The sequence below is a fragment of the Akebia trifoliata genome, chromosome 13, assembly GCF_017979445.1.
Source record: "Akebia trifoliata isolate Shusen 1 chromosome 13, ASM1797944v1, whole genome shotgun sequence".
NCBI lineage: Eukaryota > Viridiplantae > Streptophyta > Magnoliopsida > Ranunculales > Lardizabalaceae > Akebia > Akebia trifoliata.
Window position 1 is genome coordinate 1,026,524 of NC_141387.1, and position 22,479 is coordinate 1,049,002.

General features: G+C 33.5%; 2 protein-coding genes across 15 annotated transcripts; both read left to right on the top strand.

Moving 5' to 3' along the window:
• The first annotated feature begins 4,922 nt into the window (after positions 1–4,922).
• Positions 4,923–13,587, top strand: LOC147387131 (uncharacterized). Of its 14 annotated transcripts, none has more exons than XR_015171265.1 (7): positions 4,926–5,238; positions 8,220–8,284; positions 10,418–10,468; positions 11,050–11,100; positions 11,322–11,552; positions 11,706–11,783; positions 12,004–13,587. XR_015171265.1 is itself a non-coding variant. In XM_086420633.1 (6 exons), exons 2-5 carry the CDS (start codon positions 10,312–10,314, stop codon positions 11,726–11,728), a joined length of 375 nt encoding a protein of 124 aa, XP_086276759.1. In that variant the 5' UTR covers positions 4,923–5,238; positions 8,220–10,311; the 3' UTR covers positions 11,729–11,783; positions 11,852–12,052. The 14 variants fall into 14 exon arrangements, 8 of the variants coding, with proteins under 8 accessions (XP_086276759.1, XP_086276758.1, XP_086276757.1 ...); XR_015171263.1 differs by adding an exon at positions 7,662–7,778 and having other exon boundaries at positions 4,927–5,238; positions 8,220–10,468; XR_015171266.1 differs by lacking the exon at positions 4,926–5,238 and adding an exon at positions 5,296–7,778.
• Positions 13,588–21,100: 7,513 nt separating this feature from the next.
• On the top strand, positions 21,101–22,459 carry LOC147387132 (F-box/LRR-repeat protein At3g58900-like). Its single transcript, XM_086421496.1, has one exon. The coding sequence runs from the start codon at positions 21,101–21,103 to the stop codon at positions 22,457–22,459; it is 1,359 nt and encodes a 452-aa protein (XP_086277622.1).
• Positions 22,460–22,479: the final 20 nt, after the last annotated feature.

The window sequence follows — 22,479 nt, forward strand, 5'->3', positions numbered from 1 at the left end:
AGCCCACGTCATTACTAAATTATCTAGTATTAATGACGAATAAATTAACTAGAAGGAAATAATGAACTTTCATTGTTAATCTTGAAACACCCATCAAATGCCTCACTCATTAGTTGTCATCACAGTTTCAATGAGGTATTTAAGATCCTCCAACCTATATGACTATCAAAAAATAGAAGGCATAGACACAAATGGCATCTTAACTTCCCAACAACTTATTCACATCTAGGGTTCTGAGGGTACGTAGTGGCATAACTATAAGTTTTCACTGCCAAGGCTCCTCAAGGATCCGACTCCAATTGTGTATAATTCTACCTCCTATTTATATTTCACCCCATATTTGAATGCTTCACTTTGAAATACTTCATTCAAACCATCTCATATGTGTTAACTACAATATGTAATATCTTTTTAGGTGAATGAGGACGAGGCAAATACTCTCCTAAAGTGGATTGGACAAATATACACGATCGTTCAAATGGTTGGACATACAAATGAAAACATTAGACAATCCAATTCACTAGTTATAAAAGGAAAGGAAGATGGAAAAGAGAATTGCTATTGGCACCTTAACATTTACTTATGACATCCTAGTAAAAACTTCAAATTGTACGAGCCCAACCAAAAAAATGACTCTAGGACCCTGGATAAAACCCATGGTGCAAGAATCAAGAACAAGTGTGGATAATCCATATTTCAAATCAAAGCCCAATAACCCAAAATCCATCAATTTGGTCCATTGATCTCTTGCCTTTCCCAAGAAGAGATACTTGACATCCTCCCAAAATTCATGCTACTTGGCAACCTTATATGGTAAAAACGTAAGTAAACTAGAATATCATAGATAAAATCTCTTAAAGGTATTAAAATGAACATCCACACCTCTCACAATCCTAGATAAGATACTTAGTTTCGAGTTACAATTTAAGTAGAACTGATCATTCTTAACAGTTAAAAAGTAAAATTTTATTCTTGAAAAAAATGTTGTTTTTAAAATTAGAAAAATTGTATAAGCATTCAAATTATTTTTAGAATTTTCTAAACTAATGAATGAAAATCTAGAATTTTGTTCAAACATAAAGGAACTTTGTCCCATTCATGAAAGGTCGTCATGTTCGCCTTATATACTTTGATTTTGATTTAGTGTTGGAATTTTGTTAGTATATTCACTACAAACTCTCATGAGTCTAACTCGTCTGCTAAAAGTAGTCTAGGGGTTTAAGGGCTTATTACATTCTTAAGTGCAGTGGTATAACCTACGAAAGTGATCTGTACTTTAATTTTTTTTACTTTACTTTTGCTCGAGACTAACAAAATCTAAGTTTGAGGGTGTGATAAAGGTTTAAAAAATAGTTTTTAGAGCCCTAATTACATAGACTTTACAAGATAAATTATATAGTAAATCCCCTAATTAAATACAATTCATCATTAGTCTATAATAATGATCGATTTCAATAAAATTATGTATTTTTGTACTATCTATAGTTATTTTCGTATAACAGGAAAAAGTCACAAATTTTTAGAAACAAATTAGAAAAATCCAAAGTATTCACTGTAATCCAGAATCTGAACAAAGTCAACTGACCAAGACCCAGACCCAACGGGTTCTCATGGACTGCGACGCCCAAGTTGGGTAGGGCGGCGCAGTGAACATAAAGTGGATTGCCTTGAGATTCATACAGTATGTTGGCAACGAAAAAGAGTTTTTGATTGAAACTAAGTTACAGAATTGTGCAAATTGAAAAAGTTATCCGAAACCTCAAAAACCCTAATATGGTTTCTTTATAAATAAGGGACCAAACCAAAACTCAAAGGGGGAAGAAAGGAAGATATAGAGAAAGATAGAAAAATCTTTGAATAATTTAGAATTAGGTTTAGAAAATTATGTTTTTATTTTTTTTGTTCTTTTCTTAAGTTCGATTTTGTAAAGGAGCTGTGAGATTCAATTCCAAGATCAATAAAGATAAATTCTTCTTTTCTCATCTCTTCCTTTTTATTTAATTTTTTATATTGATTTTTCAATGTTTCTTAGCTAAACCTCCATTAGAGAGGTCAATGAAGACGAAACAAAATATAATAAATAAACATGTTTTAAATCTATCATGCTTTAATGTTCTTAATTGATTTACTTTTTGTTTATAAGTATTGAATGTTTATTTTAAATTATCGAAAGTTCTGATGGTTTAGTCTTAGATAAGGTCAAGTTAAATCATGCTTAGTTCCAATAATTGATTTTAGATGTCTATATTTGTTCATTTAAAAAGGAATTATATTTTTTTAATTATTGTGTGTGTTAAACTAGATTCACTTTCCGATCTATGGGTATTATCTTTGTCTAAGTAGATTGAGATAAAAATGATTTGAATTTATTTTATTTATTATATTTGCTAAGGTGGATTTGACTGATCTAACATTTCTTTTATAATTTTTATATTTTCTTAGTTTAATTAAATATTTTTAAACTAATTTTTAATTGGTTACCAATAGTCTTTAATTGGTTTTAAGTCATTATCTCTATGGATTGACTCTTCCTTACCAAGGTTTTTATATTTTTATTTTATTATTCTTATTGATTCATAATTATAGTTTGAACTCCCAATCCAAATGCATACTTAAACCACCACCTAAGCTCATTAGACTTAAAACCCAACCCAAATGAATATTCAAACCACTACTTAAGCCTATTAGACGTAAAATTCAACCCTATGCATACTCAACCCATCACTTAAGCCCACTAGACTTAAAACCCAATCATTATCATAAACTTAAGTCTCAACCTAATGATCACAACCAATCACTAATGACCATCAAAATGGGACACATGTCATCACTATAATCCCCTTTTCTAATTCATTTACCAACCCCATCACTTTTCTCTAAAAAAAAGTTAACCTACTCACATTACCCATACCTATGTCATAACCTAACCTCATCAATCTCTTCAAATCCTTCATTCCAAGTCACCCCCACACCATTTTTCCCTAATCAACTCACCTAACACACACCTCCAACACTTTTTGGACACATGTCATCATATCATCCACTCTCCCAAAAAATCAACAAACACTCTCTTACACACCTCATTCTTCTAATCAAAATCCATTCCACTCATCTTACCTAATACTTAACCCAAATGAGTTGAAGGATCCAACTCATCTAGGTTACAAATAATCCATTTATACTCTTTTCACAAATGCCCTTCCATCACTTTCAATTTACACACACATTCTTTTACAAATCTCACACAATTCTATCCCTTTTCACCTTTTCATCCCATTTTACCCAAAAAAAATTACCCCCCCCCCATCATTCTCAACACAATCTCAAAAAAAAAAAAAGATTAGAACTTTTTATCAAGCCTTATTTTTTCACAATTCTCAACCCTCTTTCAATTCACAACTTTTTCCTTCTCTCATAACCTCTATATCTACACCCATCAACCAACAAAAATTTCACATAACCAACACATCAAATTCAAAGAAAATTCATCTCTTAAAGGTCAAAAAGAAATATCAAAGAAGAAGAAAAATAATATAAGGTGTGGACAACAAGAAAGAAAATCTTCCCCCTTCTCTCCTCTCCAAATTTCCCTCTTCAACTATCTTTATTTTATTTTATTTTTCTTTTAGTTTTAAGATAGGATAATAATTAAAAAATCTAATTTTTCTCCAATAGATTGGACTCCCACTCGGTCGAAAGGGTAGAGGTTGGAAATCTTTCCAAAACAAAATATTTTTTAAATTCCTACACTAATGCACGCATCACAAAAAAATTGAGACTAAGGCCTTGAGTTATTTTCCTATGAAACTAGGCCTTTGACACAAAAAAAGTCTACCTTTTTCAAATTAGTTTAAAGGTATAAACTATAAAAGGCCTCATTCCTCAATAAGATATCCCTTCTTAAGTTTAAACTAAAATCAAAGTCCCTCATACTTGATGGCACAAATAGATTTCTCAACTTTTTTTTATTTTCATTTTCAAGTTGATCGAATTCGAGGTTACCACTAATGATGGAGGGAGTAAGGTGCATAACACCTTCCCTACTTTATAATATGAACTCCCTTACCTAGGTCTAGGGTGAACCAATTGGCTTGATTCATAAGAGAGTCACTAACAAAAAAAAATGATTTTTCAAAAAGTACTTCCCGGGTGATCATTCACACCATTGTTTAAAAAAAGAATGGTAACGACTCCAAACCCAAGTAGAAAAGATCTTCAGAAATGAAAATCTCGTGTCTATAGTATGTGGGTATACTTGTAATTATTTGGTATGAATGTTGTCGTTAGTTTTAAACAATGAGTAAACGTAAAGTAAAACAAATTTTTTTTTACTTAGTTATTTTTTTTGTTGAAAATCTTGATCTTTGTTCAGAATAATCATACTAGATTTAATGAATCATAGTCATTATGTAGCTATTGAGTAAGCTATTATATTTTTCGGTAAAAGTTACTGAACAAAAACTTTTGATTTTTTAATCTTTTAATCTTTTTAGTGTTTATTCAGTACCTTTGCACCGATATTATAGTTGAGTAATCGGTATGTAACTATCGACTGTTCTTTACAAAATTTGGTATTGGACTACCGACCAAACATAAACTTTGTAAAAGTTGCGATTCGAACCATACGCCTTATATAACTAAACAACAAATAAAATTTATATTATAGAAAATGAAGTTAGTTGCATGTCTTATACCCCAAAATAGGAAATCCTGGAGGTTTTCCAAAGAATAAGAAAAAAAAAAAAATGAATAATGTGCCCAAATGATACAAGGATAAGTGATTAAAATTTGGAGGAAGTTTCATTTTGGGTTAGCAATGGATATGAGAATGGCAAATTAGGAATTTTGTTTCAATCTTTGGTACAAAAATCATTTAGGGTTTAGGGGTTTTTGAGTTCATCATTGGATATTGGATACCAGGCGGTGTGTGTAAAAAGTAATTTTATAAGTTGAGGTGGGTATTAGAAGAAAGTGGTGTGCAGATGGACGTTTCGGTGTGTGCAAAATGCAAAATAGCATAATAACTAACACTAAACAGAAACACCAACAGAACGGAATAGAAGAGAAGAGACGAATTGATTTTCGATTTTTTCGTCTCTCTTGTCAGGATTTCAACTTCTAGTGTCCAAACCCTAGAGATCTAAGATTCTCTGTTTGTCTGAAAATGAGTGAAATAGGCGCCGAAGACTTCTCGATCTTACAAAGAGTTCGAGAAAAATCTTGAATCGAAGAATGAAGGTAATCCTTACTTGATATTTTTGATACATGTTTTTTTTATAGATGGGCACGACCTATTCTTTATTGATACCCACAAATTGGATGCTTGGGAGAAAACTGACCATTAGAAACCGATTTCAATAACAAGTTATGTCGCTATTTCCTTAGTTGGGTCTTAAAATGTACTCACAAGTTTTTCCCACTATTCAAACAACCCACAATACATTTTCAACCCGTTTATGGCAGAATATATGAGTCTACCTAACCCACATGAGAAAACATGAGAAAAGTGAGAATAAGGTACCATTAATTATACGACATTTTCAACCTGTTTATGGCAGAATATATGAGTCTACCTAACCCACATGAGAAAACATGAGAAAAGTGAGAAGAAGGTACCATTAATTATGCCACATTTTCAACCCGTTTATGGTAGAATATATGAGTCTACCTAACCCACATGAGAAAACATGAGAAAAGTGAGAAGAAGGTACCATTAATTATGCCACATTTTCAACCCGTTTATGGCAGAATATATGAGTCTACCTAACCCACATGAGAAAAATGAGAAAAGTGAGAAGAAGGTACCATTAATTATGCCTGGTTTGGGTTTATTGAAAGTTCTAATCAATACAAAGTTGTATAAATGGGTGAAGCTCCATACTCTGTGAAACCACAACCTATCCAGGTCCTATTACATGAAACTCTATAGTGGTTAGACAGTACAAGCGATTCTATTGTTTGGTTTGATATTAGCAATGAGAGTTTCCGCATGGTGACACTGTCCGAAGTAGATTTTTGTGAAGGTAACCCATTTACATCGTCTCTCGTGAAGCTAGGAGGCAAATTATGTTTAGTTGTGCTTTATATTGATAACAACACTTGACATTTGGATGAAAGACAACGGGGACCTGCCTTCTTGGGATCGGATTTTTCAAGATATTGAAGCTCCACATCATCCGAGACCAAACGAGATAGAACCAGTCATGCTCTTGAAAGACGGATGATTAATTGTTGCATATCATTCTGGAACAATTTATAAGAAGAAATTTTTTGTTTATAATGGAGGTACACGTATGCCATGTAGACGGACGATTAATTGTTGCCATTAAGATTTATAAGAAGAAAAATCCAATGCCAATGAGGCAGGTCCCCGTTGTCTTTCATCTAAATGTTAGCGTTTCCATCAATATAAAGTACAACTAAACATAATTCGCCTCCTAGCTCTGTGAGTGACAATGTAAACGGGTTACCTTCACAGAAATCTACTTCCGGCAGTGGCACTATGTCGAAACTCTCATTGCTAATATGAAACGAAACAATAGAATCGCTTGTGCTGTCTAACCACTGTAGAGTTTCATTTAATAGGACTTAGATTGTGGTTTCACGGAGTATGGAGCTTCACCCAAGCTCTGCGAAGATCAGGCGGTGGAGCCCATGACATATATCTCAACAATTGAGTTTTCTGTCAGTCCCATGTCTTGAGGGTATTTTATGTGGAGAACTTTGTATTGGTTATAACTTTTAACAAATGCAAACCCTGACACAATTAATGGTGCATTCTTCTCACTTTTCTCATGTGGGTTAGGTAGACTCATATATTCTGCCATAAATGGGTTGAAATGTAATGTGGGCTGTTTGAATTGTAGGAAAAACATGTGAGTCCATTGGAAGACCCAACTAAGAAAACAGTCTTAGGCATAACTTGTTCTTGAAATCGGTTTCTAATGGTCAGTTTTCCTTTATTGATAATTCCAACTTTTCTCCTATAGCATCCAATTTGTGGGCATCAACAAAGAATAGGTCGTGCCCATTTATAAAAAAGCATAATTCCTTCATTGGATGCAGTCCACAGCTACTTTAGAATCTTATCTTACTTTTAGAGCTTTAATTAATGTTGAGGACCAGGGCTGTTCTCAGATCAATGCATATAGCCCCCGGCTCGTGAGCTAGTAGCAATGACTGGGATGCCTTCAGTTTCCCCAATTATAGTGCCTTCTCCTCCCCTTTCATCACGAAGATAGCCATCTGTGTTCAACATGTGGGTGCCATCCAGTGGCTGAACCCAGTGAAGTTTCCTTGGAATCATGTAGAAGTACTCAACTTGAAATCCCCAAGAGTGCATGAAATCCCTGTTGAAGCTCATGCCTTCCATCTTCAACCCAGATATACTCATCTTCTGCCTCTCATCCATTATAATAAGCCTTTTTCAAGGAGTTTGATGGGCCTATATTATTTTTGGAAAAATCCTGAGCCACAATTGGTGTACAAAGGCGTCAGCCTTTTGATGGTTGTGGGTATACTTCGCCCTTTAAATTCTAGCAACATCCAATCCAGTTACTCCCTCCATATCCTATATAAGGGATCTTCTTAGGATCAGATTTCAGAGCTCATTGGCCTAGTTGCATTTTAGGAAAAGGTGGTCCTCATTCTCTGTTTTGCAGTTCTTCTACAGAAGTGGCAACATGAGGAGTTAAGCAGTCCTCTCTTCATCAGTCTGTCTTGGGTTTTGAACCAAGTCCTCAAGCTGTGTCTTGTTGTTCAATCCGGGAACCAAACAAGTCTGTACCATCCCTCCATATCCTCTATATGGTTTAGCATATTGGTGTGTTTTCATTGCATTCAAGTCGAGGAATATTGGATCATGTTATGATGTTGCTATGGCATGTCCTTGACTGGAAAATAATCTTTTTGTGGAAAATTTAATTTTTTTAGGTTTATGGTCATGCATTTTCACTGCTTTTTTTTTTTTTTTTTTTTAAATTTTAAAATCAAGCAAATAATTTATATATATACCTTGAATGTTGAATTGAAGCACACAAATACCTGGGTCACTTGATTTCCATAGATTTGAAAAAGTGGGATTCTATTGGTGCACCAACTTTTACTTACAAGACACCAATCCACTTGAAATTAAATTGCTGTGTGCATATATATTTTGTCTCTTAAATATAAAAGTTGATGAGTTAATAGAAGCTCTCTTTTAAATGTCAATTGGTTAGGCTGAGCCGTGAAGAACCTGACGGTTTGGCGTTCAGAGTTCAGACCGACTTCAACTCAATCTACTGTGAGTCTGACAAATTTAGCCTGGTTTTGGATAAATTTGTCTTTGTTTGAATCTTCGTTATCTTTTTCATTATTCAAGACACTGATGTGGTAAGTCTGGGTTTTTGTAACAATTTTAGTATTGTTGGTTTTTTTTTGTTTGCATGAGAGGAGATGAAGTGAGCTGCAAAGTATTATGCAAAATGAAAGCTTGTGTGAGGTAGTTTGGCCATGTAACCCAGTTGACATGTTCATGGATTAGAACCAGGGGCAGCCAGGATTATCTGTGGCAGGGGGAAGGGTTTTTGGTCAGAGGTTGACGAAAAGGGCATTTAGATAATTTCTCGGTAGTCTATAAGAGAAAACCCAACTAAGGGGTAATGCCATTAGTTTAAAAATATAAGGTCGGGTGCAACTTGGTCCGATTCAAGCCAAGAACCGAACGAAACTGATAGATTTGGGCTGGTTTGGAACAAGTTGGGGTTCAGTTCTAGGTTAAGAAAAAATGGAGAACCAATCAATTTGATTCAAGGCTTGTATAAAACTGAATCAAACTAGAATTGAACCCTTAATGAATTACTACTTTTTAGGAGTTAGAACATAGATTAATGACTTTTTTTTTATAATTAGATTGGTTACTTTTTTTTTAATGGATAGATTAATGACTTATAATAATTTCGTGTTCATTATTTATTGATTCTCTTTTCATTAAGAATATGTTACTTCTAAAGAAGTTTATGGGATATTGGCAACTTACATAACTGAATCGTATCGAACGAAACGAATCATAGTTTGGTTTGGTTTCATTCGGTTCTATGGACAATACGGTTCGATTCTAGTTATAATTTTTTGGAATTGACCTATGTTGGTTCTGTTCTGATTGGCCCCAAACTGAACCAAGTTGCACTATTCCAGAAATGGTGTGTCGAAACCCTAGAAGAAATGGATTGGTGAGAGATAAAGATAAGTGTCACTACAGATTTGTTGAATCATATTGTCAATTGTGTGCCCTTGATGGAGATGAAAAATTCAACTTGATTGTTGCCTGAGATATGATAGATTATATGCCCATATATATAAAAACTTCCAAAAAGGATATTCTCAATCTGATTGGAATCTTGGGAACATATTTTAAGGAAATACCATATAAGCTAAATAATTAGGAAATAGTTTCCAGAAAGAGAAAGTATCATTATGGCCTCCATCTTTTGATTTCGTAGTGAGCATATTAAGCCACCAAATATATAATTGTTACAGATAATAAGTTCTCAGATCAGCACCCAAAAGTTGAAACTTTTCAAAGATCAAAATGTGGTAAATCTTAGACTAGTCAAGCTTAGATACCCAATGAAGGCATGCAAGCAAAGAACAGTTGCACCAGATGGAAATCGAGCCTGGCAATAAAAGAAAGATAAACGTGAGAAATTTCTCAACAATTGCAGCGAAGAAGCACATCAAAGACACAGATGGAAATTGAGCCTGGCTATAAAAGAAAGATAAAAATTAGAAATTTCTCAACAATTGCAGCGAAGAAGGATATCAAAGACATATAGACTAAGAGTCTCTGTATCAAATCCAACATCTAGAGTGAAGATAAGGATATCATTTCCAAACAATTGAGAAAGATCATATTTGAAAATAACAAAACTTCAATGAAACCAATTCAGTTTGTGAAGGATCAGAATAGAGGATAATTTTAACATGTAAAATGCATTAACTTTAGAAAACAAATCCTAGCACATAAAAGCAAATAAAACCCATCACAACACCAAATTCATAGAGCTGAAATACGTGAGAAACAGAAGCAAAACCACTAAAACTGCAAAAAAGAAAAAAAAAAAAAAAAGGCGCAAATCCAGAAACTATAAATTCAAAAAGTTAAGATGCCTGAACAGAACCCATAAACCAAAAATTTATTTGAATAAAGAAACCAAGAGAAACACATAGAAACAAAATGAAGAACAAAGTGAAGAAGAGAAATACCGTCTAATATTTGTATTGTTTTATTTATGAAAAACTGACTGCCTTCCTTCACCACTAAGAAAAATTATGGGAAAGAGTAAAGAGAAGCTCAGTAGGCCCTTGCACAAAGGACTTTACATGGTCTTCAACCACCGGAAACCACTAACCTCTTCTCTGACAAGAACAATTACAGGGAGCTTTCTGAGATTGCCGAGCAGACCAAGAAGCGAGCTGAGGTTGCAAGGTATGGATATATGTTGAGGTTTACTGCTTTAGTTATTCACTTGTTCCATTTGCCAGTCTTTATTTGAAAACCGACTTGGCTACAAAATTATCCAATCCCACATTGTTTTGCTTTTCTTTTCTTTAGTTTTTAATAGATCTCATAGCCCAGACTTCTGGTCATGGATCTAACTGATTGACTTTTAACTTTCTAGAATTTTTATTTATGAAATTATAAACATCGAATTCAACTGCTGATTTTGTGGACTATGTTCGTAATTTTTTTCCCCACTTTTCTTATCCCAATTCTTGTGTATTTGTTTGTGTCGATGGTGGAAGGGTATTTCTCAAAATTAGGGGTCAAAATTCTTGATCATGTATTTATTTTTGTTCTTCTTGAGGGAACTTCTTTAAGTGCCAATATGTTCTTAATGAGTAAAATTGTGGCCACCATCCTTTACTTGATAAACATTCTCCACCAGAGTATACTCTGGTGAGTATAATGGCAGCAACATTAATTACAGTTGACATTAACCTGGAAGTTGATATATATATTGATGTTTTGCTAACTCACATGTTTCTGTTTCTTCTTGTAATTTTCAGAAAAAGCAGTGATTTTTCTAGGGGTTCATCCATGTATCATAGGGTTACAAGGTACATGCAAATGTCATTGAACTCTCTCTCTCTCTGAATTATTCTCCACCATACTACCAAGAAGTGTAAACACAAATTTACATCATCAATTTCATCCGATCGGTGAACGAACTGCCCCCTGATTGTTGACAGTGTCTATTAGTTAAAATGTCATTTCATTGTATTTAACTTTTGTTTATGGATGGCAATAATTTTATTTTAACTTTTTTTCTTATTTACAGTGGAGATATATGTGTCGTCGAAGGAATTTCCAAGTCTCCCTAGTGCTGGACAAGTTGTATGGGCACTGAGGGGCTTGCATCAGTATTTGGTCTTTGTTGGGTGGCCATCAAACAGTGATCCAAAGCAGAATGCAAGAAAGCTTGGTATTAAATACTGTTACAATAGGCCATATGCCTTGCATGCTGTCAGGGTTCCTTTCATGAATTTGAAGCTGATAAACTTGAAATCTAGTGGGTTCTTTGTTTGAAATAAATTTTGTTCTTTGTTTTTCTTACCACTTTGCAACTTTTAGCTGATCGTATGTTGTATATTTGTTTTATACGAATCAAGTTTACAACCTTTTTTATTTTTCTGATAATTTGGTGTACCTATTTATGTTCCAGAGATGATGCAACTGAAAATTTAGCTCCAGTGGTTAATCTTACTCAAGGCATAAGCAGTGCCTTCTTTCCCTGATTCAGGTACTTTTTAATATATATATATATATATATATATATATCTATAGCAGTGCCTTCTTTCCCTGATTCAGGTACTTCCTTACTAATAGGGCTTTTATTTGTAAGTATTGATGGTGAAGTACTTGGTAATTATGTAAATTATGACTCATTGTAACTCTTTTTGTGTATAAATTAATGTGATAGAGAACCTTGATTGATGGTGAAGTACTTGGTAATTGTGCAGCCAAGACTTCTTAAAACCAGGGACTGCTGTTCTGGCTATGTCAGAATTTTTAAGAAATATGAGTCCCGCAGAGATGCTAGTGAACAGGTTCTTCCAGATGCTTCTGCTGAAGACTATATTCCTCAGTCAGAACACAGTCAGCCACATCAGAGAAGTCCACTTAACGATCACCATGAGATTGCCCCCATTAATATGGAAGAGGGAGCGAGACATCATAAAACCAGAAGGTTCTGCACCAACTCTTCTAGAGTTCTTGAGAAATACATACCCCAAAGAGGATGCTGTTGGACTGGAAGTTTTTTTTCCTTCTGCTAAAGATGTCTGGCCATCAGTTTCCATGCCAGATTCGTACTATCATCCTATGCCTGGAAGCTGTGGAGACAACAACAGACACTTGAAGAGTGGCCAACCCGCGTGTTTGATTTGCAAACTGACATACTCCAACAGGATGCCGGACATCTATTGTTATCCAGGACATCTAATATTATGGGGTTGTCTTTTAACATTAACGACAATGGTTCGTTCTTTGCTTCGTGCACTAGTCAAATCCGAGTGAACTTCAGCCCTTTCTCAAGGGGCAAGGAATGTTATTGTCTTACTCACATTAACACAAACAACAACCAGGGTTACATCTACCAGGAGCAAGCAATGGATCACTAGAAAATTATCATCATCATCCTGGGCATTTCCAGGAGCAACAGCTGCAGATGATGGAACAGATGAGAGCCAGTGATTTTGGCATGCATCAGATCATCCAAAAGAACTTGTATTCCAATGGTGGGAGATACCCTAATCCAAGCTAAGAACACTTCTTGCCGGTTGACATGCAGGATTGGGCGGCTATTGATCCTATCCATGTAGCAGCCTTGTTCCGGCCTCTCTTAAATGGCACTAGTTTCTTGGGTCAGAACTGGTTTCCTGGTGAACATCGGACTCGTGGGGGTTGGTCCACAATGGGTGTTTCTGGGAATCCAGGCATGTGTTTGGGAAACAGAAGCAGTGCAGATGAGGGACTGTATAGTGTTCTTCCTCAATCTAACAAATTACAGTCTCCTTGTGATTCTCTGAGAGCTGCTCAGCAGTATAACACTCCAGCAGCAAACTTTTTAAGCAGGGACATTTCAAGAAATAGTGAAACAGCTCATCAACTAAACAACTTGAGTGGGAATGAAGCTGCTACGGCTACTGCTACTGCCCTGAAAGCTAAAAATATTTCATGGATGAATATGCCACACCTGAATTCTGATCTTCACGATATGATTGGGAAACCATTCTTGGGATCGTGGAATCAATAGAAATACGTTTCAGAATGTCAGAAGGTTAGATCTTCACATATGTGGTCTAAGTAGAAGATGAGATGACTGGATGCAGATAACAAGAGGGCAGTTTTGGGAGAAAGTGTTGATTTGAAATAAGCAGTGCCTTTTTTCCCTGATTCAGGTACTTTCTTAGTAATACGGCTTTTATTTGTAAGCATGATTGGTTAAGAGTATTGATGGTGTAGTACTTGGTAATTGTGTAAATTATGACTCATTGTAACTCTTTTTATGTAGAAATTGTGATAGACAACCTCGATATTTTCTATTTTGACCACGGGTAATGGGTGTGTAGAAAAACAAAATTAAAAATTAATTTTTTTTTATACAAAGCTTTACATATCGGTTTATGACCACTTAAGATATCGTTTTCTAACCGATGCCTAAAGTCTCAGACTTAGGACATCAGTCTCATAGACATCGGATTTTAAATCGATGTCTAAGGTATTTTTTGTATTAGTGTGTTCTATTTTGGAAAGACAGTTTTGGAAGGATTTTTAGCTGTTCCAAAAGTTGATATTTGGAATGGTTTTTAGCCATTCCAAATCCTGAGATCTAGAACAGTTTCTAGCCGTTTAAACTCAATAACGACACCTCGATAAGAGATGATCTTTCAACCGTTTCAGACAGTCTTAGGAACCGTTACAAACCATTCCTAATTTCCATTTCTTGTTGTAGTGTCTTCTTAACATAAACTATGCATTTACCTCCATCCTCTGGAATGTCAGAAATCCACAAGTTGAAGTTGTCCCTAAGAAGTTGCATGATTAAAGTGCTATCTTTTGTAAGATTCTTCATTTAGGTTATCCAATTCAGAAATAAGCTTCATCAAAAGCTTGCTTTGCAAGGTGGCAGGCCCTGAGATATGGGATTCGCAAAACATGCACAAATTTTGGATTTCAAAGTACACGCATCACATTACTCAGAATGAACTATAGTTCCATGCATACGTTTCAAGTGAGCTCATATCTCATAATAAGACAGTAATTCAGTGCCAAACCCAATCAGATTGGACGTGTAGGAAGCAAATCAGACTCTACTATATTGCAGGCCATCTGTAGACAGTAATCATGAACAGGAGAACATGGTAAGCACTCAGTGTCTTATATTTCCATTGTTTAACAGGTCAAATCACATGCAATGTTCCATCAAAAAATGCAATTTGTACACAAGTTAACATTTTGTGCTCCAAGAAGACAATCACCAACAATGATTGTTTCCAATTGGATGAATATTTGATCTGGATCCTAAAAATAATGACACTTTCAAATAGGCATGACTGATCAAATGAAATAAAGCAACTCTATATGACCCCATACATAAAGCTAACATAATATAACCCAATTGAGATTGAATACCCACAAATTCATTAAAAGTTACATCCAGAGATTTCATCTTGGAATATGAAATAGCTCAACCATTTTTTTGTCGATTACTAGGCATATGAGGTCAAACAACGTAGACAAACAAATTAATTGAATAGAACTCATGGAGCTAAACTAAAAGTCTATATAATAAGAATAAGAGTCGTGATATTCTGAAGAGAGGCTAAAAACAAAGAAATCTATCTAAAAATTACCATTCCAGTTTGTTGTCAAGGTTGATCAAGTACATCTTATAGGGAAATTTCTTCTCCTCCAGAGTTAGAAGAACTCTTTAGGTGAAAGGGCCTGAAATCAGATTTAGATGAATTTAAAAGACAAAACAAGAAATTAAAAAGGTGAAGAAGCGAATCTCACAGTCCCCATGAACATCAAGAGCACCAGTTGCAGCTTTAGCACTGATTTCCAATGCAGGGAGACCACTTGCTACAACGTAAGGCCCACCCAAATCACTATCTTCTGGTACAATCCACACAAATGATTTTATGAGGTTGTTGGCAAATGGAAGGGAATTAAATCAGAATAAGTTATGCCAGAGGCATCACTGATTTTAGCAATGACCGAATATGACAAGTAAGAGTGGAATCAAAACATGGAGTGGCATCTCATCATGGATGATTGGTTCTCACCTCTCAACATGGCTTGGTATATGCTCTTATTGATCCAAACTATCTAGTCCATGGAACATATATTGGAGGGCCTCGAAGTTAAAGAATCTATGGTCCATGATGGTGTGACTCTCCTTGGCATGTTTTCTCCAAGTAAACAGAGAAGTGAGTGAGATGAGTATTTTTGGTAGCTGGGTATCCATCTAAGAATTTTCACAATTCTGGTTGGGGTCTGCGTAACCATGATTATCTAAAAAATAGATAAGAAATAAAAAAGATAAATAAATAAATAATGAAGGCTTCGAGATTAATTATTCACAAGTCTATGAGAGATTACCATGGTCAAGCAATAGGGCTTAAAATGAGACAGATTTTATCTAAAATCCAAGTACACCGAATCCAAATTTAGTGGGTTTGATTCCATCAAGTATATCCGAATTAAAATATAGTTGGGATATGGGTTGATGTCCCTTGATCCGAGTCGAATCCGGGTTGGATATGAGTCTATTCTTATATTTGCCAAGATCCGAATTATATATTACTTTTAAGTTATATTTTTTTTATCTTTTTCAAATTGTCTTCCACCAAAAGATAATAGTTGTGCGTAGTGGTTAAGATATCTATTTAGAAAGGAGAAGTCTTGAGTTCAAATTATCATTTGACTATATTTTAACAATTTTATTTAAAATAACCTTGAATGATTTGACATTATCTAACCCGACCAACCCAAATCAATTAATTCAATTGGATCTGATTATGGATTTGATGAAAGTAAATGGTTTGGATATGATTTTAACAATTAGAATCTAAGTCGAATCTGGATCCAGATATGAATCTGATTAAAAAATTCAAATATGAATATGAGCATACTCATAACCAGACCATATCCAACCCATTGTAAGATCTGTCAAGGGCAACATGTCATCAGTTTGGTAATACAAGGGAGTTTATCAAATATTCATAGAACATAAAGGAGCATATTACAAATTCATAAACATAAGATTCAATGTGTCATACAAATCTTTTTTTTTCCCCCAAAATGAAAGATACCTTACTTTAGCATCTTGTGGTATCCAAAAGCATGATTTGATATCACATAATTAATTCTAGAGGTCAAAATTCTACAAACTTTGAAAAAAGAAATTTAACAAATAGTAAATTTTCACCATGTTTTTAATTTTAAATTTGAGAGCTCGGTAACCATTCATTTTCAACAACTTGGATCATTGGATCAAACTCAAAAAATATATTTTCTTTTGATTTTTTTTTTTTTTTTTTTTTTGTCTTTTTCAATCTAAGACCAACCAGTGAAATCGCCTCGACCTTTTTTTCACTAAATAGTGAAAATGAGATTCAATTGATAAATTGGAGATTCTCTAAGAATTGGGAGTCGCAACCTAGTTTAGGTTTAAGAACAAAAAATAACACAAAAATAGATCTGGATCGATTCACGAATAAGAGAAATGGGTAAGGGATTATATTATGAGTTTAAGAAGGTGTCAGGCACTAAACCCACTCGATCGGGATTATTGATCTCTATTATGATTTAAAATTATCCTACGGTTAATATACAAAGACTAAGGTCAAATTATGGTCTAATAATCATCAACTTATATTAGATTTGCTAAACAGATCTTTCAACTAAAGTTCCCCCTCATTATTATATGATTTTTTTTAAATTTTGCATAAAAAGAAGAAAACATGAAAAAAACCCTAATTTTATCTCATATTCTAAAGTTCACATGACAATATACTTCAATTAAAAATCCACATATGCAAATATTTTTTAAATTAGCAATAATAGAAATTTGTGAAATTTTTTCAAATTAGAGAATCATGAATATGAAACTGCTAAATTGGCAACTTATAAAGTTTCTAAATTAGAAATTAAAAATTTTCAAAATTATAAATTTAAGAATATATGATGAATTCCCAAATTAGAAACACATAAAAATAAAATTTTCAAAATTAAAAATTATAAAAAAAAAAACATGAAATTTCTAAATAGAAAGATACAAAACTCCTAAATTGAATAATTATAAAAACATGAAAATTTTAAAGTTGAAGTTTATGAGTACAAATTTTCCTAAAATAGAAAATTATGAAACTTTCTCATTAGAAAGTTCCAAATATGAATTTTCCAAAATAGAAACTTATGACCACGAATTTTTCAAATCATTAAAATTTTCAAATCAAAAGAATATGAGCTATGCAAGATTGTCAAATTGATAGAATCTGAATAGAAGTGAACCTTCCAAATCAAGAGAATTTAAATCATGTATAGCTGTTAAATTGGTAAAATATGAACATAGAAACTTTCCAAATTGACAACATATGAATATACATAAAATTTCTAAATTAAAAGAATTTCACATGCATCCAACTTCTTAATTAATAAAACGAGGATATGCACATAATTTTCAAAAATTTTAAATAGTCATCATTTAAAGCATGCATATTTACCAACTTATTTAGTGATTTATTGCAAGCATAAAAACATATTAAAGCGATCTATTTCCTGTCCAAACAATAATATTTGTTAACCTTATACATATGTCACATGTTGGAAACTTTAAGTTGGGAAAAAAAATATCCTAAAATATAAATTAATTCCCAACTTGATAATTCTCAAACCATCAACAAATATATCACATTTTAGGACCTATTGAATTAAACGTTATTTATTCTTAAATATGAATAATTGTGAAAATAGTTCAAATCACTCTAGTCACCAAAATAATTTAAACAACCTCAATTTGATCATATCAACTTAAGCATAGTGATCATGAATTTCATAAAAACAATATAATTCTTAATCCTAAAAAAAATTGAGAAAGAATAAAAGAGCAAAAAATTTCCTATACCACAAGACATATGTTGATCATAATATAAAACAATAAAAATAAAAATAAAAAAGGTAGAAAATACCAATACAATAATCGAAAAAAACAAATAAATAAATAAACATAGAATAAAATTTGAGGAGAAGAAGAAGAAAGGAAAAAAAATTAAACTTACCTTGATGACATAATGGTGACTGATTGCAGTTCCTTCAAATAAAATTCGAAATATCTTGAGAGTTTAGAAAAGGTAAGAAGATGATGAGATGAGGGCTATTGTAGGTCTACCAAGAAAATAATTTTTTTTTATAGATGATGGCTGTTGCAGAAGTTGCTGTTGCGCTGTCGATCAAGAGAAGAAGAAAAAGTCGTCGGGTGTGTTGTTGAGGCATTGTAAAGTAAAAGGAAAAAATAATGGCTGTGCTATTGAGGTGTTGTGAAGTAAAAGAAGAAAAAAAAAAAGAAAAGAAAATGGATGATGGAGTGCTAGTATGGCGTTCAAGTAGAAGAAGAAAAAAAAGATAATGTGCTGATGGATATGCTGATGTGAGACTTGGTGAAGAGGGAATGGGGCAAATAGGGAGTTGCAAACGTTTTTAGAGAGGATAAGACAGGGTTGTGGCTACCGTGTGTTCAAGAGAAGAGCGAAGATCGATGGCTGATGTGCTCAATAGAAAATGAAGATTGATAGAGGAGAGATGTTGTCGGTGTGCACAGGTAAGGTCCTTTCTCTTCTACTCTTCCTCTTCTTTTATTCTTTTCCTTGGACTTTTTTTTTATTATTTCTTGTTGCTACTATGTCGTCAGAGAGAGCGTGTAGAGGAAGTTTCAACCAAAAATGTGGGAGAGAGAGCAAGTGTCGAGGGTGAGAGACGTTCAACCCTTTTAAAACGTGGGAGAGAAGGAGATTTTGTTTCTAAGTTTTTGTTTTGTTTTGCTTTTTTTTTGTTTTTTTTGTTTTTTATAGCAAAATCTTTCTCTCTCTCTCTTTGTGTGTTTTTTTTAATTGAGGTAGGATGTCCTCTTTTTAAAGATGTTTCTATTAACTTTTTTTTTCTTCTTCTCTTTCTATTGTGAATTAAGTGGGACATCCCAGACAAATGATTTTCTTTTTTATTTTTTTTATTTTTTTATTCTTTCTTTTTACTTTTCTCTCCACGTAATTTTTAACAAACTGGGAGTGGTAATTCCACATTACTCGCATTTTGATGGTCCTTCAGCGATTAAGTCTTAGTTGATTGATTAATTTTTTTTTAATGGTTATTTTAAATTTAATTGATTTTAATTTGAATTTTAGTTGGTCGATTAAACTTTAATTTGAAATTTGATTAGTTGGTTAAATTTTTATTTTAACTTTATTGATCGATTGAATTTTAATTTGAATTTTGTTGGTCAATTTTAGTTTGATTTTTAATTGATTTATTAACTTAAAATTTATTTTTAATTTGATTTTGAATTTAAACTTTAAATTTATTTTTAATTTTATTAAATTTTAATTTGAAATTTAATTGGTTGATTGATTTTTAACTTGAATTTTTAATTGGGTTTTGATTAAATTTTAATTTTAATTTGATTTTGAATATCAACTGGTCGACTAATTTTTAATTTTAACTTAATTTTGATTAGTCGAGAATTTTTTAATCTTTTATCATGTTTTCATAAGAATCAAGGTCTTTGAGTTAAAAAATCAGACATTGAGGGGTATTTCAATTATTTTTATGATTTCTCGTAAATTTTTCTATTTTTATCAATTTTGGTCTTCTTAAATTCAAAATCATACTTTGAATGCAATAAAGGTACTTTTGAGATTTTATGGAAGTTTGAGATTCATGAGAGGTATTTTTGTCATTTTATTGATTTTTATAATATTTTATGAATTTTAGCATGAAGTTTCCTTCAATCCCAATTTGATTATTTATAAGTTTTGAGGGCATATTTTTTAGCGTCGCAAGTTCTCTACATTATTGAAATGTTTAGTGATCTTAAATGTAATATATAGTGATCTTAAATCGTAATGAGTAAGGGAGGTGGAAGGATTAAAAATGAAAATGTCGGGGACAATACTCACAAATCTTCGAATTCTTTGCGCTCATCATTAGGAATTCACCATAATTAACCGACGAATTATCGAATTACACAGATACAAAAATAAGATATCTACACCATGAAATCTCGAATGATATGGTGTTTGATTGCCAATTTAATAATTTATGAGGGTCCAACTACCCCTGGTAAGCCTTAAAATCTTATTCTTTCGGAAGTGAATATGAATTTATTGTTGAGAAATTTTTATGCTACGCTAACGAACCAATGGCATGATGCCACATGTATTGAAAAAATAAGCATGATTGGATGGTGGAGTGAAAATTTATAAGCTATTCGGAGTTGGGATTTTAAGTATTTTTTAATAAACATGGCAACATCCTATTGGTTGACTAGCTTAACACAAATATTTCTATAACAGCAAATTCGTATTCTTTGGAAATTCGGTGGCCAAACCCTAGAAAACCGCTGAAATCAAACGTGGTAATTTCGTTTTCAGGTTTTCTCCACTGAAACAACGGCTGCTAATACCACTCAAGTGAGTACCAATTTGCTGTTAAGAAATTTCGGTGTAAGCTAATGAACCAATGGCATAACACCACTTGTTTTAAAAAAGCAAATTGTGATTGGTTGGTGGAGAGAAGAATTAGGAGTTCTATTTAAAATATTTTTTTAATACACGTGGCAATATGCCAATCGTGCGTCATCTTAGCAAAGAAATTTCTGAACAGCAAAGACGTACTTACTCAAGATACATAACGGCTGTCTCATTATTACTCTCTCAGCTACCAGTGATATAAAAAGAAATTTCTATCAAACCCTAAAAGCGCTCTTCTGTCTGTCTGTCTATGTGAAATCGTGAAGAAGACAACATATATATCTGTGTTCTCATTTCTCAGGTTAAAAGTATGGATCTTCAACAAGAGACGAACGAAGATCTGATCAGCAAACTTCCTGATAATCTCTTACACAGCATCATCTCTCTCATCCCTACTAGAGAGGCAGTATGTACTTCCATCATCTCTAAAAGATGGAGACATCTCTACAAGTTTCTCCCCAGTTTGAATTTCAATCAGACTCTGTTCATAGATCCATCAGAAGAAGGTCGACGAAAACTAACAGCCCACGAGAGGCGGAGACGCAAAGAGAGTTTCAAGTTCTTCGTTGATCGAACGTTGATGCTATACGATCCTGGTATGAACGTAAAAAGTTTCTGTATTCAAGTAACATCGTTATACCCATTTCCTGAGGATGAAGATCTCGCTAGTCGACTTGATGGATGGATAGATTGGCCAATCATGCATAATGTTCAGGTACTTGATCTCACGATAATGTATCGCAGAATACCCAATATATGGTATCGTTTGCCTCCCAATCTATTTAGTTGTCGATCGATAACTTCATTGCATTTGGAACAATGTGAGTTCAAAGACTTCGGTGAGGTAAATCTAGTGTCTCTCAAGACTTTATATATTCGTCTTGTACGTGTTACAAATCAGACGATGCGTCTTCTGGTAACTAATTGTCGAGTTCTTGAGGACTTGAGCCTGATAAGCTGTGAAGAATTGACAGCTCTTGAGGGTAGTAATATCCAACTACGGTACCTTAACATTCATAATTGTCACGATTTAGAGAAATTTGAAATGTATGCTCCGAATCTGAAATCATTCAATTGTTTTCGGAACAACCCAAGTTTCAAAATTGTGCGAGGTCGTGCCGCGGAGAGCTTGCTTTCGATTGAAAAGTTATTTTTGTCAGACTTTACGATGGGGTACCCGAGCCAAGAATTCCGCATAAGTTGGATTTTTATGCCCTCTAGTATCATTGTTTTCGAAAGTCTCAAGACTCTATCACTCCACCAATTCTATATTTCAGAAGATTTGTTTCAGTCCTTGATTTCTAAATGCCGTTGTCTCCAGAATTTGAAAATTAGGTTTGGCTTAAAAGTGAAACATCTTAAGATTGACAGCAATACACTCAAGAGCTTGGAGATCTATTATTGTTTTGAGCTTGAGAAGATTGATATTAATGCTCCAAATCTTGTATCCTTGGAGTATACAGGAAAGATCTTGGAACCATTATTAATAAACTCAAGTCCCAATCTTGAAGCCAAATTGATATTTGGTACGACCGACACTGATGCTTTTCAATCTCTCAAGTTAAGGAATCTTCTTGAGAGCTTCAATCACGCAGGAACTCTAACACTAGTTGCTGAGTGGGCCGAGGTACGTTTGTATAGTTGTTCTTCCCTCTCTTTCATTTTTTAAAACCATAAAAACAAAGCGTG